The sequence below is a fragment of the Phoca vitulina genome, unplaced genomic scaffold, assembly GCF_004348235.1.
Source record: "Phoca vitulina isolate PV1807 unplaced genomic scaffold, GSC_HSeal_1.0 scaffold73, whole genome shotgun sequence".
Classification (NCBI taxonomy): domain Eukaryota; kingdom Metazoa; phylum Chordata; class Mammalia; order Carnivora; family Phocidae; genus Phoca; species Phoca vitulina.
Genome location: NW_022589776.1, coordinates 5,999,862 through 6,019,297, shown reverse-complemented (window position 1 = coordinate 6,019,297; position 19,436 = coordinate 5,999,862). Strand labels below are relative to the sequence as shown.

The window sequence follows — 19,436 nt, the reverse complement described above, 5'->3', positions numbered from 1 at the left end:
AGATTAATGAATTTGCTAAGGAAACGGTCATTGGTGACTAAGGGCAGAACCACACTCTCACTATTACATCTCTCAGGAGGCCATCCAGAGAAATAAGAACAGGGATATCTACGCATGGGAACTGGAGACATCCCTTTACCCCTCACATCAGGAAATAAATAAAATGGTTTCCATGTCATTGGCAAGAGAAATTGGGCCACAGTATTGATTTTAAAAATATGGTATTGTCCTTAAAGAAGTTCTAGGCTTGAATTGATAAGATTTGATTATTATAGACCACCCTTTATCCTGTAACATCAGTTGTTGCATAATTAAAATTATCCCCTACTAAGCTTCAAAATTTCTTACAACTTTTATGATGTACATTTTAAATTCTACATTATACCCATACACGTCAACATGAAATTTAAAAGAATATGATGAATTGGAGAATGCTGAAAATATACTGTGCTTTCTTGTTCCATGTTTAATCGTACTCGATATTAATTGAGTACTGTTAGTGCCAAACATGCTCGTTTGTTTGGTTTTTGTAAAGAAGTTCTCTAAATGATGCATGAAGTTTAATAGACAGAATTCATTCATCACCGGCTGCTACCCCAGCCAGGACATGACTGCCACCCTGAGACTACCCTTCACCAGTATTCTGGGGATGTTCTCTGTCTTCTTCTCACCCTTCTCGATCTACCCCTTCTATTACTTGACAGATACGTTAGCCTGGAACACAATTTCAGGTTAGAAATCATGTGCACTTGGAACTTTATGGGATTCATACCCTTTTAAGGGAGACCCCAGAGAGCACCCGTGCCATCTTCCTGCCGTGTGAGGATACAAGAAGTCAGCAGTCTGCAACCCGTAAGAGGGCCCTCGGCAGACACTACACCTTGGACCTGCCAGCCTCCAGAACTGTGAGAAATAAATGCTTCCTGTATAAGCCAACCGGTCTAGGGTATTCTGCTACAGCAGCCTAAATTAAGACAAGTCCTACACCTGAATGTATTACGTAGTCATAAATACAGCAGAGCTGTTAAATTTATTGCTAAGCCTTGGAAAAGTTTATGAAAATAAAAGTGTAATTCTAATTTTAATCAAAGTAACACATTTAGTTGTAAAAGCTCATCTTTCACCTATAACCCTACGCTATATCACTGATGTCAAACCTTATTAGAGGAGGCCAAATTTTCTCCTCACTCCCATTATGCCTGCAGTTTTTTTTGGGAGGCTTATTAGAACTTTCTAGTTGTGGTGGCTACTCCAAGGCTATTTTTATCTAATTCTTATGTGCACTAAATGTACTTTTCTGTCTCCATTTCCTTTCAGTCACAGTCAATGAATTACTTCCGTGGCTCTCTTCCCAGTTCATTTGGCTCCTAATACATACATCTGAATATTTCTCTACAATTCCTACTTTTGAAAATTAATTACAAAAAAGATTTGTTTAATATGTTTTTGACTCTTTGATGGCACTACTCTGATTAAAGTGAGAGGGAAAAAATCAGAAGGCCTTTAAGTGAAAAAATGTACTGAGATAAAATAATAATCTTTCTTTATTACCAGCTCTCTTTCTTTCTTATTCAGTCTTTTACTTCCTTTCTCTCTTATGAATTCATGTTCTTTTTACTCTTCTCTACCTTGAATTTCTTCCTGTTATCCTCTACTCTCTAGAGTTAGAAAAAAACATGCCAAACAACAGACAAAATACAAATTATTTTTTATAAGCAGATAGAAAAAACGAAATGGATGGAAATTTCCTGTTGTGCTATATTAAATATCAATTAAAATGGGGGAAAAGTTAACATTCAAATTTCTGAAGAGGAAAGAAAATGGGCTGTAGATTTCAGAGAAAAGTAAGTAATCAAAACAATTCAGTAAACACAACACCTTAATGAGAAACCTGGGAGCTTCTCATGTTAAGTATTGTTACTATAAAAATCAGATGACAGGTGGGTGTCAAGAAGGTCTTAACAAAACGTTCTTCATCCCTGGAGGCAGCTCCAGTCTGTTTTGGACACAAACCCAATAGATTTTCCACCAATCTGATTCATAAATCCTGTGTTTGAAGCATAAACTAAAACGGCTTTGGTAAATAGTTTAGTCAATCCTGGACTACCAAAAACGGGGGTGGGGGGGTGGGGGGGTGAGGAGAGAGCACAAGTGAGAGACCAACTGAAGTAAGCAATGTTTAGTTAATTTTGTTCAAAGTATCTGAATCATATATCTTCCTTTTGAAAAAGGTTCCATGGCAGCCATGTTAAATCTCAAAAATAAATCTTGAGATGCATTATAAACAACTCCATCCCCATCCTTCTACCTCTATTATATAACAGAATGGTGTATTATGAATACACTTTAGAAGAAAGGAATTTGCCCAACTGTGCAAGTAAAAGTAAAAAAAACAAACGAGGAAAGTCATGAGGGACAGAGGCAGGATGTTTCCTAATATGTCACACTTCAAATTTCTTTATTGGGTTGACTTAAACCCATCCAAGCAAACTGAGAAATATAATACCTACTCTATTATCTCACTGGTTCCATGATTTTATAAGAATCAGAGAAAAATGAAGTTTGTCTCAAATCAAAATTTGTTGTTGGTCCTGCATTCCTCTTTCAAATCATAATAAAAATCTCATCTGATAAGGAAGCTGAAGCTCAGAGTTAATGATGAGAAGAGATGGAATTTGAATCCAGGTTAGGGCAACTTCAAAGCTTGTGCCATTTCCACTGCCCCACAAGTGCCTCTGATAAAGGCAGTCCTTCCAGAAGAACAGAGAGTTCTATTCACAAACGTGAATTTTCATTCTTAAAGGAATAAAGCCTCTGTCTGTGAATTAGCTGCTAAAACTGCTCGTGTGATTTTGATATGCTAATTAATCGCTTAATAACCAAACTCCAACAACAGCACGCATGTTTATGCATGCTATCAAGCTCAAATGCAGCAAAAGAATAAAAAAGTCATTTTCTTTCATTGAAGGAATTTATTTTCTATTACATTCTGTATAGAAACAAGAAAATACCAAATACACACTATTTACTACTAATAAAACCTTAAACATAAGCGTAGATACCTTGCTCACTACCACAAGCACGACGTCAACAAGCAGCTCAGTGTCAGGGTTCCTATCTGACATCAGCAAACAGACACACCCGACAGCGTGAGCTGCTGCCTCGGACCACGGCAGTTACCAAGTTGTGGCTGTGACGGTCCGGAGTTCTTGGGGCTGCACAATGATATTTATTAAGTCTCTAACTGCATTCGTAAAATACTTCTCTGGAGTGGATGTGGTTTTCCCTACAGGAAAAAAAACCATATTTCCCACATCTAAGATGATTTTTCACTTTGAAGCGCTTCACCTGAAAATGTCAAGCAAGGGTTTTGCTAACGTGTCTCACTCGGTCACTCACTCAACACACACCCACTAAGCCTGCAACAAAGCACAAAACCTGCTGGGGGCTGTGGCGATAATCACATGAAGAAGCAGCAGTCCTGTCTGCTAAGAGGTTCCAAGCTAGTAAAGAAGATACTACCAACAGCTTGCTGCAAACATTACGGACATACATTCAGTATTAGAGGGACAAAGAGTGGTTTCTCAGATGGAAATAAATGCTGGTGAATTCTGATAAGTGGAATGAAGAAAAAGACTGCCAAACTTCAGGATACATGGGGTTATCATACATACCCCCAATACTGAGGAAACACTAAAAAGTAATTTTCCCAATATTTAGGGGGAAAAAAAAGAAATAAAATTTTAACATGAGGCTAACAAGAGAACATTAGAAAGTAGTCCGGATTCATAAAATGGTGGTTTGAAATACAACAGCTGTCCAATAACCCTAGTTCATATTTTATTTAGTTTTTGTATAGGTCACTGGCAAATCTGTAATCTGAAGTGGGAAGCTGGGACCATGTTAAGAGCTGGAAGAGGATTATTTTGTTAGCCTAATATGATTTATGACTAATACTACTTGGAAAACTGTGAAATGAAACAAAATAAAATTACTTATAAACAATTTTTCTTACTAATGGTCTCTGAATTCTCATTATCCAATGTTACAAGAAACATAGTAAAAAATAATCCTAACTAAGGTAAAAAAAAAAAAAAACTGCATTCTCCAACCTTCTCATATTTTACTATCGTGGTCTTTGGGTTTTGAATTTGTCTGAAGAAATACAAACAAAAAATGATACATTAAATCATAGGCACAGCATTTATGATCCACAAGAAAACTTGTTCCCCAGCATTATTTCAGTTAGGTCTTATTTAACAAAGAGGTAAAGAGAAGAAAATATCCTTTCTAATACTCCTGAAAAATCCAGTAGAGTTACTTTTATAATCTATTACGTTATAATCATCTAACATAAAAATGTCAAAGAGTTTCTAGTCTTCTTTAGTCAGAGTCAATTTCTCTTCTTCACTGGAGATAAGTAAACACTAAGCTGTTTTAATGGTCAACTTAACGTCCTGCTACAAATTCGTGACCGGAGGGTGAGATGAAACCTAGCTAATTTTAAAGCAGCGTATTTTAGTAATGTGAAACTCACTGGTTGGCATCAATATAACATACCTTTCCAGTTAATTGTATAAGATTTGAATTCATTGTTTTCCCTGTGTTTGAAATTCAACATAAAGAACTGAAATGTCCCTTTAGGACAGGTAGGTTTCTTCTTTCCCTTTCTCCCTCCCCCTCTCTCTCTCTCTTCATCTTTATTAAAGTTACGATTATTTCTGTCATTATTACTACTTAAGAATACTAACCCATTCATTGGATTGAAAGCTCAAAGGTTAAGAAGGGTCAGATAATGACGAGTTTGTCTCCCTCACATTCTGACCCATCAGGTCCCCAGTTTTCTCAGAAGCCACCTCTGTCTGCTAAAGGCTTCTTCTGTAGAGTTCTAGGTTACACACACACGTGCACGCATATACACTCACACACGGTTATGTGCATTTGGCAATTTTTACCCAAATCATAGTATAATATACACACACATTTCTGCACTTGCTCCCTGCCCCCAACTCCTTAACAATGTATCTTGGAAGTTGTTTCAAATTCCTACACATGGAGCTACTTCTCCATAGGTGCATGCATGGTAGTCCAGTATGCAGATTTAACATGATTCATTTAAAGAATCTCCTATGGATGTATATTTCGGTTGGGTCTGCTCTTGTGTTATTATAGACAATGGTACAATGACCGTGTGAGTAGATGTGCGGGACAAATTCTTAGACGTTAGACTGCTTCTGGAGCAAAAAGAGTGGTTATTCTTGCCAAAGTGCATCCTGCAGAGGCTGCCCTCTACAGAAACAATTTGGCATTAGAGGACTACAATGCTTGTTTCCTTCTATCCTTCCAAAACATTTTTAGATTTGCTAATCTTATAGGTAAAAATTGGCAGCTTATTGTAGTTTTAATTTGCTTTTGTTGACTATAAATGAGGTATAGCATCTTTTTCTTGTGTGTAAATGACATACTAATTTTCTGTTGAACTGTATGCCTTTCTGTTTTTTACGTTTTTATGTTAATAAAACATATGCACATAGTTTAGAGTCTATTAGTTTCACAAGACTCGTTAATATAAATGGCAATACCCAGCCCTCCTCTTCTAACACTGTTCTAACAGCTACTTTCATCTGTCTTAGCCAATTCTTTTGGTAGTTACCATCAAATCTTAAATAATATGGTTGTACTGATATTTACAATTTTTCCCATTTTAGACATTATCTTTTGACTTTCCACTACGGAAGATGAGAATTTGATTCTTTCCTCCCCCATTACTACCCTAGAAGGTGCACAGACATTTCCTCCTCTCTCACAGTCCCTATTTAGTTCTGTAGTAATTTTGGTAAGGACAAGCAATATTGTGACTACGTGTGCTATACAGAATGCAGCCACACAGTGAATCCCATGTAGAATACGGCACTGTGGTCAAAAGGAGAGATCCTGAAGGCAGACTGCCTGGGTTCAAATCCTATCTTTGCCATTTACTAGCTGCCTACGTATTTAGACAAGTTACTTAACCTCACTGTGCCTCAGTTTCCTTACCTGTAAATCAGTACCTTTTGGATTTACAAAGACTAAAAAATTAATATATACAAAGTGCCTAATATATAGAAGGTGCTATACAACCATTCTCTATGTCCTGAACTACATTTTTGTTTTTCCTGTAATTGTTGCCTGATTATTCATTTGTTTAAATTTCTATGTGCTTGTTGTTGATAATCAATCCAAATTTACTTCAATCCTAAATCTCTTGTTTAAATTCGTTCCATTATATCAATTTTATCTTCTTGGAGAAGTCTTCACTATACCCTTCCGACTGCTGTAATCTGAACTGGTCGTCCTCATTTTACAGCTGGTATAGAGTTGTTTAACTCAGTTCTCGCTATAGTGTTTTCCTGAGGGGTCCCTTTGTCTGCTCCCCTGTGTTGGATCTCCTATCCTATATTCCACATCCTACTCACTCTTGGTGAAGAATAAATTCCATTAGCTTTAGGAGAAATGATGTGTAGGCGGTAATTTTTTAAATCTTGCATGTCTGAAAATGTCTATTTTATTCTCATGTGTGAATAATGGCTTATAGCTAAACATAGAATTCTAAGTTGGAAGTTACTTGCCTTCAGAAGTTTGAGGACACTCCTCATTGTTTTCTAGCTTCTGATGTTGCTGATAGGAAGTCTCATACCATTCTGATTCTGATCCTTAGAATATAATCTGTTTGTTCTTTCTTTGGAATTTTGTAAGACTCTCTCTATGTCAGGACACCTGGGTAGCTCAGTTGGTTAAGCGTCTGCCTTCGGCTCAGGTCATGATCCCAGGATCTTGGGATCAAGTCCCACACCGGGCTCCTTGCTCAGCAGGGGAGCCTGCTTCTCCCTCTGCCTGCCGTTCCCCCTGTTTGTGCTCTCTCTGACAAATTAATTAATTTGTTAATTAAAAAAGAAAGAAAGAAAAAAAAAAAAGACTGTCTCTATGTCACCAAAGACAAATTAAAATAGAAATTTCCCAAAAATGTGCCTTGCTATAGGACGCTCTTTCAATCTGGAAACTCCTATCTTTACTTATGGAAAATTTTCTTGAATTATTTTGCTAATGATTTCCTTTCCTTATTTTTCTTTTTCTGAAACTCACTGTTTTGATGCTGGACTTCCTAGACTGGCACTCTAATTATTTTATCTTTTTTCCTCTACTTTCTGGGATATTTCCTCATTTTCATCTTCCAATACTTCTACTGAGTTTTATTTGTTACAATTTTTTTCAATACATGGCAGCTCTTTGGCTTTGTATCATAATCAGTTCTGGTCTCATGTATGTACTATTTTATCTGATACCGATGCTTTTTCTTTAAGTTTTCTATTCCCTGCCTGTCTCTCTTCCTCCAAGTTTCTTTTTTCCTTTCGTTTTGTTTTTTCTCTTTCATGCTGGAGGCTTTTCTTCAGATGTCTGCTAGTGTTGGGAATGTCCGTATCTTGAGATCTTTCCTCTTGGGCTGGTTAAATACTCCAAACGGTACCCTTCCAATCTCTTGCCTGAAGGGTAAAGGCAAGTGAGGAAAGACAGGTGGAGGGGTCTCATCATTCTGTCTGCAGATGTTCACTTAATTTCCTTGTATTTGGTAAAGTGTTCCGTGCTCTCAATTTTGCCTGGTATGCCCCAATCCAGAGACTCTTGGATTCCCCCCCACACCCTGGAATTAACTTGCCATCTTATATTAGAATAGAGGCAGGGGTGGGAAGAGCAATTATTCAGTGGAATGAGGAAGAAGAGACCTAGAGACCTAGGTACCATTTGTTCCTCATACCAGCAATTCCTGAGCTATTTAAAGATTCTGTAGTAAAAATCAGGTTCGTTCTTAGCTTTCTTCATTGCCAGACTAAGATTTGGCTTTCTCAAGTCAGCTAGGTTATTTACCACATTCCATTTGCTTTTCAGCTTTGAATTTATTGTTGTTATTGTTGTTATTATTATTTTGTCTGGTTGCTTTCTTCCCTCTCATTCTCCTTATCCTTCAAGGATCATGTCTTTAAAAGAAAATCCCTTTACTATATAGTTATAGTGGGGTTTCTGGAAGGAATACAATTAGATGCTTATGTTCAAACCACCTTTTTTCTTCCCAGAAGTCCAAGAATCTAAAAACCATTCCTGAGTGCTCATGCCACTCAGTCCTCCTTCCCACTCAATTCTCCAAACACCACTGTGGTGTGCTATGATTAATATTGCATTAGGACTAGTCTAAAGAGGCCCCTCACCTGGGCATCACATGTTAGAGGATTCTACTCTAGTGCTCTTGGGCACGCATCCCCATAGAACTTGAAGGTACAGGCTGGGTTGTATTGAGTTGCATGTTTGTGGGGCTTCTCATGATGTGGAACCAGATTTGAAAATTCTAGCCAGGAATTCCAGATTGTTACAAAATATATAGTCAAGGTGGAGGCACACACCTATTTTATTTAGGTGTGTTAAAAAAAAAAAAAAAAGTTTAACTTATATTAAGACACAGGATACAGCTTTGTAATAAACCTAGCAAGCAGCTGGCCCACAGCTTAGTGTTGACTTCCTTCATGGTTTCTCCTTCCCCTGGTCTTCTGGCTTCATAACAACCGTGACAATAGCCTATACAAATGACCTACACAAGTCAGAAAAGGAATCTCTCATTTAGGAACTTTACTGCCATCTGCTGGGAATTTTATGAAATAACTACAATCAATAACCTGAGCCCACCCCTGGTTGTTCGGCAACAGCAACTAGCACTGCGTTGGAACCACCTTGACAGAAGTGAGCAAATCTCTGCCGTGCCGAGACGGGGGTGGGAGGAAGATAAGAGAACAAATCGGGACCCCAAACTTGCATTTACAAGTTGGAAGGAATTGTGATCTGGCACCTGGACTTAAAATGAGAACTGACTTCCTCAGAGAAAAAAACTGTTCTGCTCATCTAAATCCAGCTCATACGAGTAAAATAAAGATTGGCTTTAGCTGGTTAGCTTGAGAACTTAAGTACTAGTTTTTTTACTTTATTCGTACTAGTTTTGAGTTCTAAATAACTTCCAAAAGAAATTTAGGAATATGTTCAAAAGTAACCAACATTTTGGAATTCAGTTGGCTAATAAATGCGAGCTACTTCTCTCCACTGGACAAACCTGATTAAATCAGATTGGTAGGCAAGTCGTTTCTGTTATAATGCCTGCTTTGAAAATGTGAACGTCACGCCACAACGGATATAACAGGGCACAGTCTGTGACTACGTGAATTTGTTTGTTTATGCATGATTCATCTGAGAGACACGAGGCGAACAAAGAACACTGCACCCAGCTGAAGCAAGCCACGTAGGAATACACAACATGCTCGAATACATACATACTTCGGACACGACCAGCTACCTTCACTTCACCGCATGTGCTCTGAGCCACACTCATGCACATCTCGTGTAACAACAATGTTCTTTTCAGTTTCCAAAAAATCCTCTTTCCATCACTTCACAGTCAACTTATAAACTACTCCGATGCCTACTACCATAAGTAAATTTCTCAGATTTTTTTTCAAGGTAAAGTACTATATTTATTGTAGTATTTATATATTTTGCAACCATTTAACACATGTAAAAATGTGCTACCATCTATATTTAGTTCCTATCCTTTTTAATGTGTCATTGAACAAGTTTTTTAGTATAGTACCTCTGATCCCCCTGTCCCTTAAGCCCTGTGATTTTTATTGTACAATTTTGCATAGTGTTGTGATTTTTAGAAATACACGTGTCACATTATAGAACTGACTGGGTACGTGGCTATTTTAACCTAGAGTCAAGCCCATTCTTCTAGAATATTATCATCAGTATTACCTGTTGTATCTTATAGAATCTTACAGACTTAAAAGAATTTATACTGGCTCATGGTTTTTAAGAAAACTCAAAACTACCCAACCAAAAGCTTCCAGGGACATTATTCTAGGGTCTTCCATCTTAATTATCCATAATATTTTTGATAATTCTTGAGCTCATTTGACCCTTCCTCAAATAACGTATGTTATCACTGAAATCTAGAAATTACAGAATGCAAGTATAAAGGCTAGATATTATGCAGCTATCTTAGCATGAGCTTACTTACTAGATGTGGGTGATATAGTCTTAGTTTATTTCTTAAGACATTTCAAAAAAAAAAAAACCCAAGGGCTGCCATTATTCACTGAGCTCTAATGTTCTGAGCTAAAAACATCAGGCTACTGATTCTTTTTCATAACTGTTTTGGTCATTTAAATATATATTACCCTAAAGTGCAGCTCTGCCTCTATTGATTATATTATATATATAAAATATATCCAATGTATGTATGTATGTATATATTATAAATTCACTATATACTATGTCATAACATTACATATTAGATACATTTAATATATACATAAAAGTTTAGTATTAGCCAATTTATATTACCCTAAAGCACAAGACCTGCTTCTATATATATATAATAAATCTATCTATCTATATATATATAGAACATATATAACATTTTATTATGTATATTTTATATATATGTTTATTAGCCAATCTAAATATTGAGTACTATGCCATACACAGGAATTATTTATTGGCATTTTTAATTCTATTGCTTGAAAAGTGGAAGGATATGTTTTTTTATAATATTAAATCTTCACTATTCACATGTCCCTTTCTTTCAATATTAGTACCACCCTATATATTTATAGAAAATTCTAGCACCTTGAAAATATCTCATAAATTATCTAGATACCCCTAATAATGTTTTGGGAATAAAAAGAGACTTATCAATGGTTTATACATAAAATTAGAACTGAGACTACTTTAATACAGAAAGAAGGTCAGAGTTAAAGCTAAGGTCTGAATAATCAATATCCTCTAATAATTTTGATTAAAAGAGTTAACTTTTATAATAATTTTATAAATGCCTTAGAGAGGACATTCTGCTTTAATATTAATTTTCTTCAAAGTTTCCTCAAATTTTTATCACTTAGGTTAATAAACTTAGCAACCCATAGGTACAGGGTTGGCTTTTCCTCAATGTTTTTCTAATTTGGTTCCTTTATTGGTGGTGGTATTTTAAAATTTTTGGCTCCTTCATTTACATAAACATAAAAATTGTGGACAGCTAACTTTGCCTCTAAAAGACTTGATATAATCTCTCTGAAGGCTTGCTAGTGTATATCAAAGGCGTACTATGTTAAATTATAATTTTATGCATATTTAACAAATGCTTCTGGGTTTTGAGGATTCCATGATAAGGAAGCATATTTACTTACCACAGGCACAGTTTTTCAAAAATCCAGGATTTTGTAAGTAGGACCACTGGGGAAACTTAAAGATTTTATCATAATATAATACAACACAGGCATGAGACTCTGCAGTTTTGAATCACCAGATATCCGGCTTTGAATTTGCCCGTTCAGTTTGACCCTTCTGTCTGAGAACTGAGAAAGCATGGAGTTATATTTGGCATTTTCTAATTAAGCCAGCTTTTTGGTTATGTTTATGTTTACATTATGTTTATCATGTTTATGATGTTATCTGCAAACAAGTATTCTTGCTCATTTCAAGCTCCAACTTTGTACTGCCCATCTGAGCATGAGAGCATGAACCTTCCTGTCATGTCAGAAAAATGCTGTAAACAGAATGGACAGTTGCCAGCTCACCTGTGTGCTATCCACCAACCAGGCATAGACAACATGCGGTAGTAGATAGTTTCTTCCGTCAATGGACACTTCGTGAAAATGCTACCCACTGCTCAGCTTTCCCCTTTCCCCTATTTCACAGTGTTCTTGGAAGGTACCTGATGGCTTTTCTTTTTTTATGATTTTATTTATTTATTCATTCATTCATTCATTCATTTATTTTAGGAAGAGAGAGCAAGAGTGTGAGCAGGGGGAGGGGCAGAGGGAGAGAGAGAATCTCAAGCAGACTCCCTGCTGAGTGTGGAGCCTGACGTGGGGCTTGATCCCACAACCCTGAGATCATGACCTGAGCCGAAGGCAGACACTTAACTGGGTAAGCCACCCAGGTCTTTTTTTTTTTTTCTTTAAGCTGAATTCATGTAGGTTACATTGAAAATTAACCTTTACTAGTTCTAGTTCATACAGTTAATTTAGATACCTCCCAATATTGTTAGTATGCAAAGACCCCTAATATCTAAAGAAGTAATTTCCTTTTGAAAATTCAGCAAATCATGCTTTGCATGGTCTGAATTTGAAAAATCTCTGATGAACAAATTAAAATCTCTATATTGTCACCAAGAGTAAGTAGTTTTTGCTAGGTTTTCTAAATCTGGAGATGGGTACTCTAGAGATGATGTTCATATACCTTAAGAAAACATCTCATTTTCAGTGGAGAAAAATTTGGTGTATCAAAATCTGTGTCAAATGCCAGTGCATATGTAAATTTTAGTACCCTGGGTAATATGTAAACTGCTGAATGCAAGAGTCTGAGAAGTGCTGAGTGAGAAGTACATTCTGTGCTTAACCACTCCCCACTCTGCTGCCTCATACCCCATACACACTTCTTTTCCCTAAGTTTTTGACATTTATTAGGTTCTCATCAGTGTAAATTTGCCCATGTTAAACAGTGTAGGAGGCACAAACATATGCCTTCCCATCTTACATTCCAAAGTTCTTTAACCAGTTTGAAATCTCTGATGTACAGTTACACTGGCAGCCACTATAAACGTTCTTCACAGATCCTTTAGAGTCCCAGAGCTCCTTTCTGTCATCAATTCTCTGAAGTAGAGTAAAAGGGGTCTGTTTTTCATGAGTGGGCATTTCTCCACAGATGACTGTGTACTATGATTTGACATCTGCAAAACCAGATCAGTGTTTGGAGTTCCTCTACTGGAGAAGAGCAAAGAGAATCCAGAGCTTGCAAAGTGCAAGAACCATGCAAGACCAGAAGGTTTGCCCCATACACACTTGACACAACTGTCTTATCTGGAAACAAAATTCTGGATTTTTGTTCTCTTTTTTTTGCCACTGCTTCTTCATCTTCCTAACCTCTACAGGTCGTTCCAGGCCTTCATCTTCTACCTGCACACGTTTCCCTGGTGATTTCATTTAACCTCATAGCTCTGAATACCATCTATTTGCTAAAGGCCTACATTGTTATCTCCAGTCTGTATCTCTCTCTTGATTTCCACTTGGGTGTCTACTAAGACCAGCAAACTCAGTATGTCCAAAATTGAGCTCCTGATCAATCCCACTTTCAAATGTGCTTCTCCCAGTCTTTCCCATTTTAAAAAATCACAACTTTATTCCCCTAGCTGTTCTAACCAAAATTCTCCACTCTTCTGTTTCTTAACGTCCCACAGCCAATCCAACAAGCATATTCTGTTGGCTCTACCTTCAAATCCAGAATCTGGCCACTTCTCAGCCCTTCCACTACTACCACTGTGGCCCAAGTTCTAGCATCTCTAGTTTATTGCAATAGCATCCAAACTGGTCTTTGAACTCTCATTAGAGAGTTTTTTGCAATAGCATCCAAACTGGTCTCTGAAGTCTCATTCTTGCATCCCTACTCTTTATCTAGAGAAGCCAGTGGCTCCCCATCTCATAAAGTAGAAGTCACGACCCTTATCATGACCTATGACACCATCATGATCTGCTTGCCAAAGAGCTCAGTGATGTCATGTTCTACTACTCTCCTCCTTGTTCATTCCATGCCAGCCTCACTGGCACGTATGCTGTTCCTGTAACACCCCAAGCATATTCCTACATTATACTAGCTGTTCCTCTGGGTGGAACACTTCACCCTCAAGTATCCATATGCCTTACAGTCATTATTTTATCAGATCTTTACTCAAACGTCACTTAACAAGAGGCATTCTTTGGTCACCTTAGCTAACATTATACATCCTTGACACTTCCTATCCCCATTCCCTACTTTATTTTCTTTGTACTTATCACCATCTAGCACAGCATATATTCCACTTACTACTCTTGCTTATTGTTTGTCACTCCTCAATAGAATGTAAGCTCCACAAAGGGACAGATTTGTGTCTATTCTTTTCACTGTTTATCTTGAGTGCCTAGAACAGCATCTGGCACATAGTTGTCACTCAGTAACTATTTGCTGCATAAATGAAAGGGTTTTTAAAAAACAAAAAATAAAAGCCATACAATATAATATACCACAATTACAACAGGTACTGTAATTAGTCATCAATAATCTCTCTTCCTAACTACATAAGAATTTCCAAAGGCAGAAATCATATCTTACATCCCTTTTCATTCTTAGGGATTGGGACAGAATGTTACATATACAACAACTACTCAATTAAATACTTGACAGCAAGAAAATTTTGCCTAAAGACAAATCCCTAGGAGGCAAAAATAGAACAGAATAATTATCTAATTCAACATTAGACTGGCATGTAAGGAAGGATGGCTCTAAAAGCAGTCTTTTCCCCTCTGGTACTTATGAGCCCTAGCTTCCAGTGCTAATTTAGGACAGCCACTCCAAAAATGATCATGGACACCATGAGTCTGGATGGCTAACACACTTGTAGTCAAGGACAGGTAGAAGGTTGGCTCTGGACTAGACAACTTGGCCACTCATCTTAGTTTATCTTTGGGACCAGTACCTGGAATGGTGGAGATTTTTAAGAATCACTATATAGTTCTCTCTTCTATAAAACCGTAATAACTCTTCAGACTATGATTACACTTCCTCAAAAGCCGCGACTTTTGTGGACCAAAGCTCGAACAGTCAATGGTCCCTGGAGAAGTGGCAGAGAGTCAGCAACATAACATTACAAATAATGACAGCAAAAGAGGTGAAAGAAGGTGACTCTGAGCCAGTCCGAGCCACATAGAACCTGTATGAAATATAAATAGGCTATAAAATGGTTACACCCAGACAGGTTTGCAACATAATTTAGGTTCACATTAAACTGGTTTGAACACATACTAAAGAAGTACAGTGTAAATAAGATGAGAGGAAATCTTATTTCTCCAAAAATGAGTCTTTGGAGAAAAGTGTTTGCTCACCTGACTAATCTCTAGAAAACAACTAGATTACAACAACAAAACCCAACAAAAAACCCAACCCAAACAACCAAACCCTGATTTTCAAAAATACAACCCAAATCACAGAATGATCCATATTAAACAACATAGAGACAATAAATGATTCCATATTATCTACCTATGAAATGTCCATGACTTAATGTCTAGGTTCACTAAGCAAATAATAATACAACAATGCAAAACACCAAAACACTCCCTACTTTTCAAATTCTTTTATTTTATTTAATCTTAATTATGTTTCTTTAAAATTACCTGACTTGTCTAATAATCTAATGATATATCCACTGGTAAGCACACAAATCATCAAACAGAACACACTTGGTAGGAAACAGGGAAAAAGTTGTTTTGATATTGACATTAATTCCTTTGGTGTGTTAACAACTGAAGTGGTTTGTTTTTCTTTCCCCATTTCTCCTTTCTGTCACCCACTCCAACCATGCATATAACTTACTAAATTACCTGATCCGACATCACATAAGGCAGCATCAGTAGCTGTGTGAACAGGACACAAACTACGCAATACCAAGTTTCTACACAACACTGGCCCCCAACCAATCTCAGTGCTTCAACAAGACCACTTAATGCTCTTTCAAAATTTAAAGGCAAGGAATAAACTCAGAAACAACACTTGACCCAGGACTGGCAAAGGTACTAGCACTCAGATAAATGTTATCTCTGTAAAATAACTTTGTTGCCACTTGGTTGTAAAGAACAGAACTTTCTAATGACTATTAACTGTACATTAACATACTATATTTCAACGTCCTTAGCAGGAAAAGCAGGATGTTTTATGTTATTCTAACACTCAATAACAAGCCCATAAATTACCAGATAAAAGCTAGGAATTTTTTCCTTTTATTAGCTTACCCAGTTTGGTGGCGCCCTCTGGTGGGTACTCAGGAAACTGGCCCTCGGAAGGGACACTGACCGTTCTCCTCAGGCATCGCCCTTTGCTGGAATCCGTCTGTTGCTCCTGTCCTCCCTCCACAGGTATCTAATGGACCCAAAAGAAAAAGGAGATGAAACTTAATAGTGAACTTGCCATAACTACCTTCTGATTGAATAATATTTTTAGTTAATAAAGACAGGAGTTTGTATTCATTAGAGCAAAGTAAACAAAACTTAGAAATCAAGTATTTACAATGGTAAGATATTACCAACCCCTTGTCAGGAAGTTTTTCTTTAAAAAGAAACCTGAAAGATCAGGAAAGGTGAGTATGTAAATTAGCTTACCTAAGTACGTACAAGTCATACCCAGGTGTGTACCTGCTTAGGGAGCTCTGAAAACAAAACAAAACAAAACACCCACACAAATAAAAGATTCTTTTGCATCAGAAACTAGTTCACAAACTCCAACTCTGGCCAATGCTCAAGAAGGAAAATTGAGGGGCACCTGGGTGGCTCAGTCGTTAGGCGTCTGCCTTCGGCTCAGGTCATGATCCCAGGGTCCTGGGATCGGGCCCCGCGTCGGGCTCCCAGCTCGGCAGGAAGCCTGCTTCTCCCTCTCCCACTCCCCCTGCTTGTGTTCCCTCTCTCGCTGTGTCTCTCTCTGCCAAATAAATAAAATCTTTGGGAAAAAAAAAAAAAAGAAGAAGGAAAATTGAAATCAAAGCCAACTAGAGAGACTTAGCTCCCAAACTCCATTTAAAAAAGGTTTTGTTAGATAAAAGGAGTAATATCAGCCAAATTTTCTTCAATTTTACAATTAAGCACTTGGAGATAGAGGATAAAACACATTTCAGCGGAAACTTGTATAGATACATAAAATGGCATATTTTCTTCTAAAAGTGAGATTAGTTTTTAAAATCCTAAAAAATTTTTTGCGGGCATAATTTCAGGAACATTTAAAGTGTTGTTTGTATATATGGAATAAAAACTATGAATGGTGCAAAAGATCTCTAATACTAATAACTATCTTAAAACTCACTCACAGGTTATCATTGTAAAGTAATGGGATGACCCTAAGTTCCTTTCTCTCTCTCTCTTTTTTTTTTTTTTTTGGTAATATGCTAAAAGATCAAATCATTTTAGTTTAGTGGTAAAAGGCACAGACTTTTCACAAAGTTTTTTTTTTTTTTTTAAGATTTTATTTATTTACTTGACAGAGAGAGAGACAGCAAGAGAAAGAACACAAGCAGGGGTAGTGGGAGAGGGAGAAGCAGGCTCTTCACCGAGCAGGGAGAGCCCGACGTGGGGCTCGATCCCAGGACCCTGGGATCATGACCTGAGCCGAAGGCAGACACTTAATGACTGAGCTACCCAGGCGCCCCTCACAAAAATATTTTACCAGTAACCTTTATCAGAATTAACAATAGCACTGGTAACATCTTAAATAGTCTGGCAAAATAGGTCAGTAATTAAACATAGTTTCCAAATTCTTCTGGCTCCAATACTGAAATTTCAACAAATTTCAATAATAATGATTAGCACTGAGTTCTTACTTTGCACAAGGCTAAGGAATTTACATGTGTGACATTATGAGCAAGCTATTTTTATTACCATTCCCTTTTTACAGATGAGGAATAATTTATATCTCCAAATGATGACAGTGGACACACAGGATAGACATCAACTAATCCAGCAAAATTGAGATAGATAAAGGCTTAACTGTATATGCCTCCTGCCTTGCCTCAGTAACCCAACTGCTATGACTGGGGTCACGGGGACGATAGCAAGGGAAACTCTCTGTGTTACAGAGAACCTGAAGGGCCAACTCCTAATGTCTTCATAAAAACTGAATAGGACCAAAAATTCCTGTAACTATGGTTACTGCTTGCACGTTGAGAAACCACAAGGCAGAATGAAGGAAAGGTAAAATTCTAAAAAATAAGAGACCAAATAATAGCATCAATAAAGACATGAACTCTTCCAAAAGTACTCTCTAAGACTTTACGAAGAGTAAGCTGAATCATCCATCCCTTTCAAGATAGAAATTATATTATCTCTACTTAAATAATTAAGAGAGTAGTACCAAGAGGTCAGATAACTCCTTCCTAGTAAGAAAAGCAAAAATGTATTCTCTACCCACCTTCAAAGTAGGATAGATGGGGGTAAGCTTTGGAAAAAAATAGTTTGAATCTTTGAACAAACAGATGAACCTAAATAAACACAACCATTTTTGCTATAGCTCTAAAAATGCCAATAATCTGAAATAATGAAGGCCTAAGCCACGCAGAAAAAAGACAGTGGTTATTTTTTATGTTTTAGGAAGGAATGACCCATTATGATCTTTTTTGTGGAAATTTATACTGACCATATCCAGAAAAAAGAAAGAAATAGCTTCTATTATCATATACTTTGTCTCTAACATATCTAAGGCAGAGAAAAATAAAATATATCAAACTATTTTGTCAAAGTTTTAATGTAGATTCTTTGTTTCCCATTCTTAAAATATGATCAAAGGTTTTATTCAAAGTATCACTCTTAAAGGTTAGGGCATTTAACTGCTGACTCAGAATATTGAGGGAGAACAGTGTTGACTTTTATTCTAAACCTGCATTTCTTAAGAATATTTTACTTTTACAACACTATCAATTGATTCTTACCTAAAATATTTTTTTAAAACCTATTGATCTACTCTCTGAAAATCAGAGGGATCATATTCCAAATATCTTCAAATGAACTAAGCTGGAGTTCACAAATCTTAGAACACAGCCAGAGAATCAGTTTTAGAAAGTCAATTTTAGAAAAGCAATCTTGTTCTTTCTGATTGCCCTAATTTAGTTTACTAGTCCACATTTGCTTGTTTATACTGAATAAGTCCTTAAATATTACATATCTTCCCAGTTTTAAAACATGAGAGGAATTTTTCTTTTTTTTTATTTAACCTCTTTGCCTTTATACTGTGGTTCTGAATGCTCTTTTTCCTCAGGGGAGTGGGGAGGATGGGTCAAGTGCTTTAATTCATTCAACTTTAAGGATTTATTTATTTGAGAGAGAGAGAGAGAAAGAGTGTGGATGGGGTGGGACGGAGGGAGAGAGAGAGAAAATCTGAAGCAGACTCCACGCTGAGACGGAGTCCAACGCAGGAATGGATCCCAAGACCGCGAGATCATGACCTGAGCCGAAACAAGAGTCGGACGCTTAACCGACTGAGCCCCCCAGGCACCCCTTAATTCATTCTATTTTAGATAAGGAAAGAACATAGTAAGGTGTAAATGACTTCTCGGGTATCTAAGACATGTTAATAACAAAGTCAAACTGAATCTCTGACTCCTAGTCCTCAACAAAGTCAAACTGAATCTCTGACTCCTAGTCCTCTTTGTTAGTTCCAAACTATCAATGACAATGAGGAGCAATATGGCACAAATAAATCAGGTTACTTAGAAAACATTATATATATAACATATACCTCTATATTGTCTGCAAAAATCCCCTTTCATTTTGTTTAGAATTACATAGGAATTA

At 36.9% G+C, this 19,436-nt stretch overlaps 1 protein-coding gene across 6 annotated transcripts in view; it reads right to left on the bottom strand.

The window, feature by feature from the left end:
- RASAL2 (RAS protein activator like 2) overlaps positions 1–19,436 on the bottom strand; it is a 360,239-nt gene that overhangs the window by 152,901 nt on the left and 187,902 nt on the right. For all 6 annotated transcript variants that reach the window (XM_032393403.1, XM_032393402.1, XM_032393404.1 and 3 more), the window contains exon 3: positions 15,897–16,023. In XM_032393403.1, the coding sequence (XP_032249294.1) occupies positions 15,897–16,023 (127 nt within the window). The remainder of the gene's footprint in view (positions 1–15,896; positions 16,024–19,436) is intronic.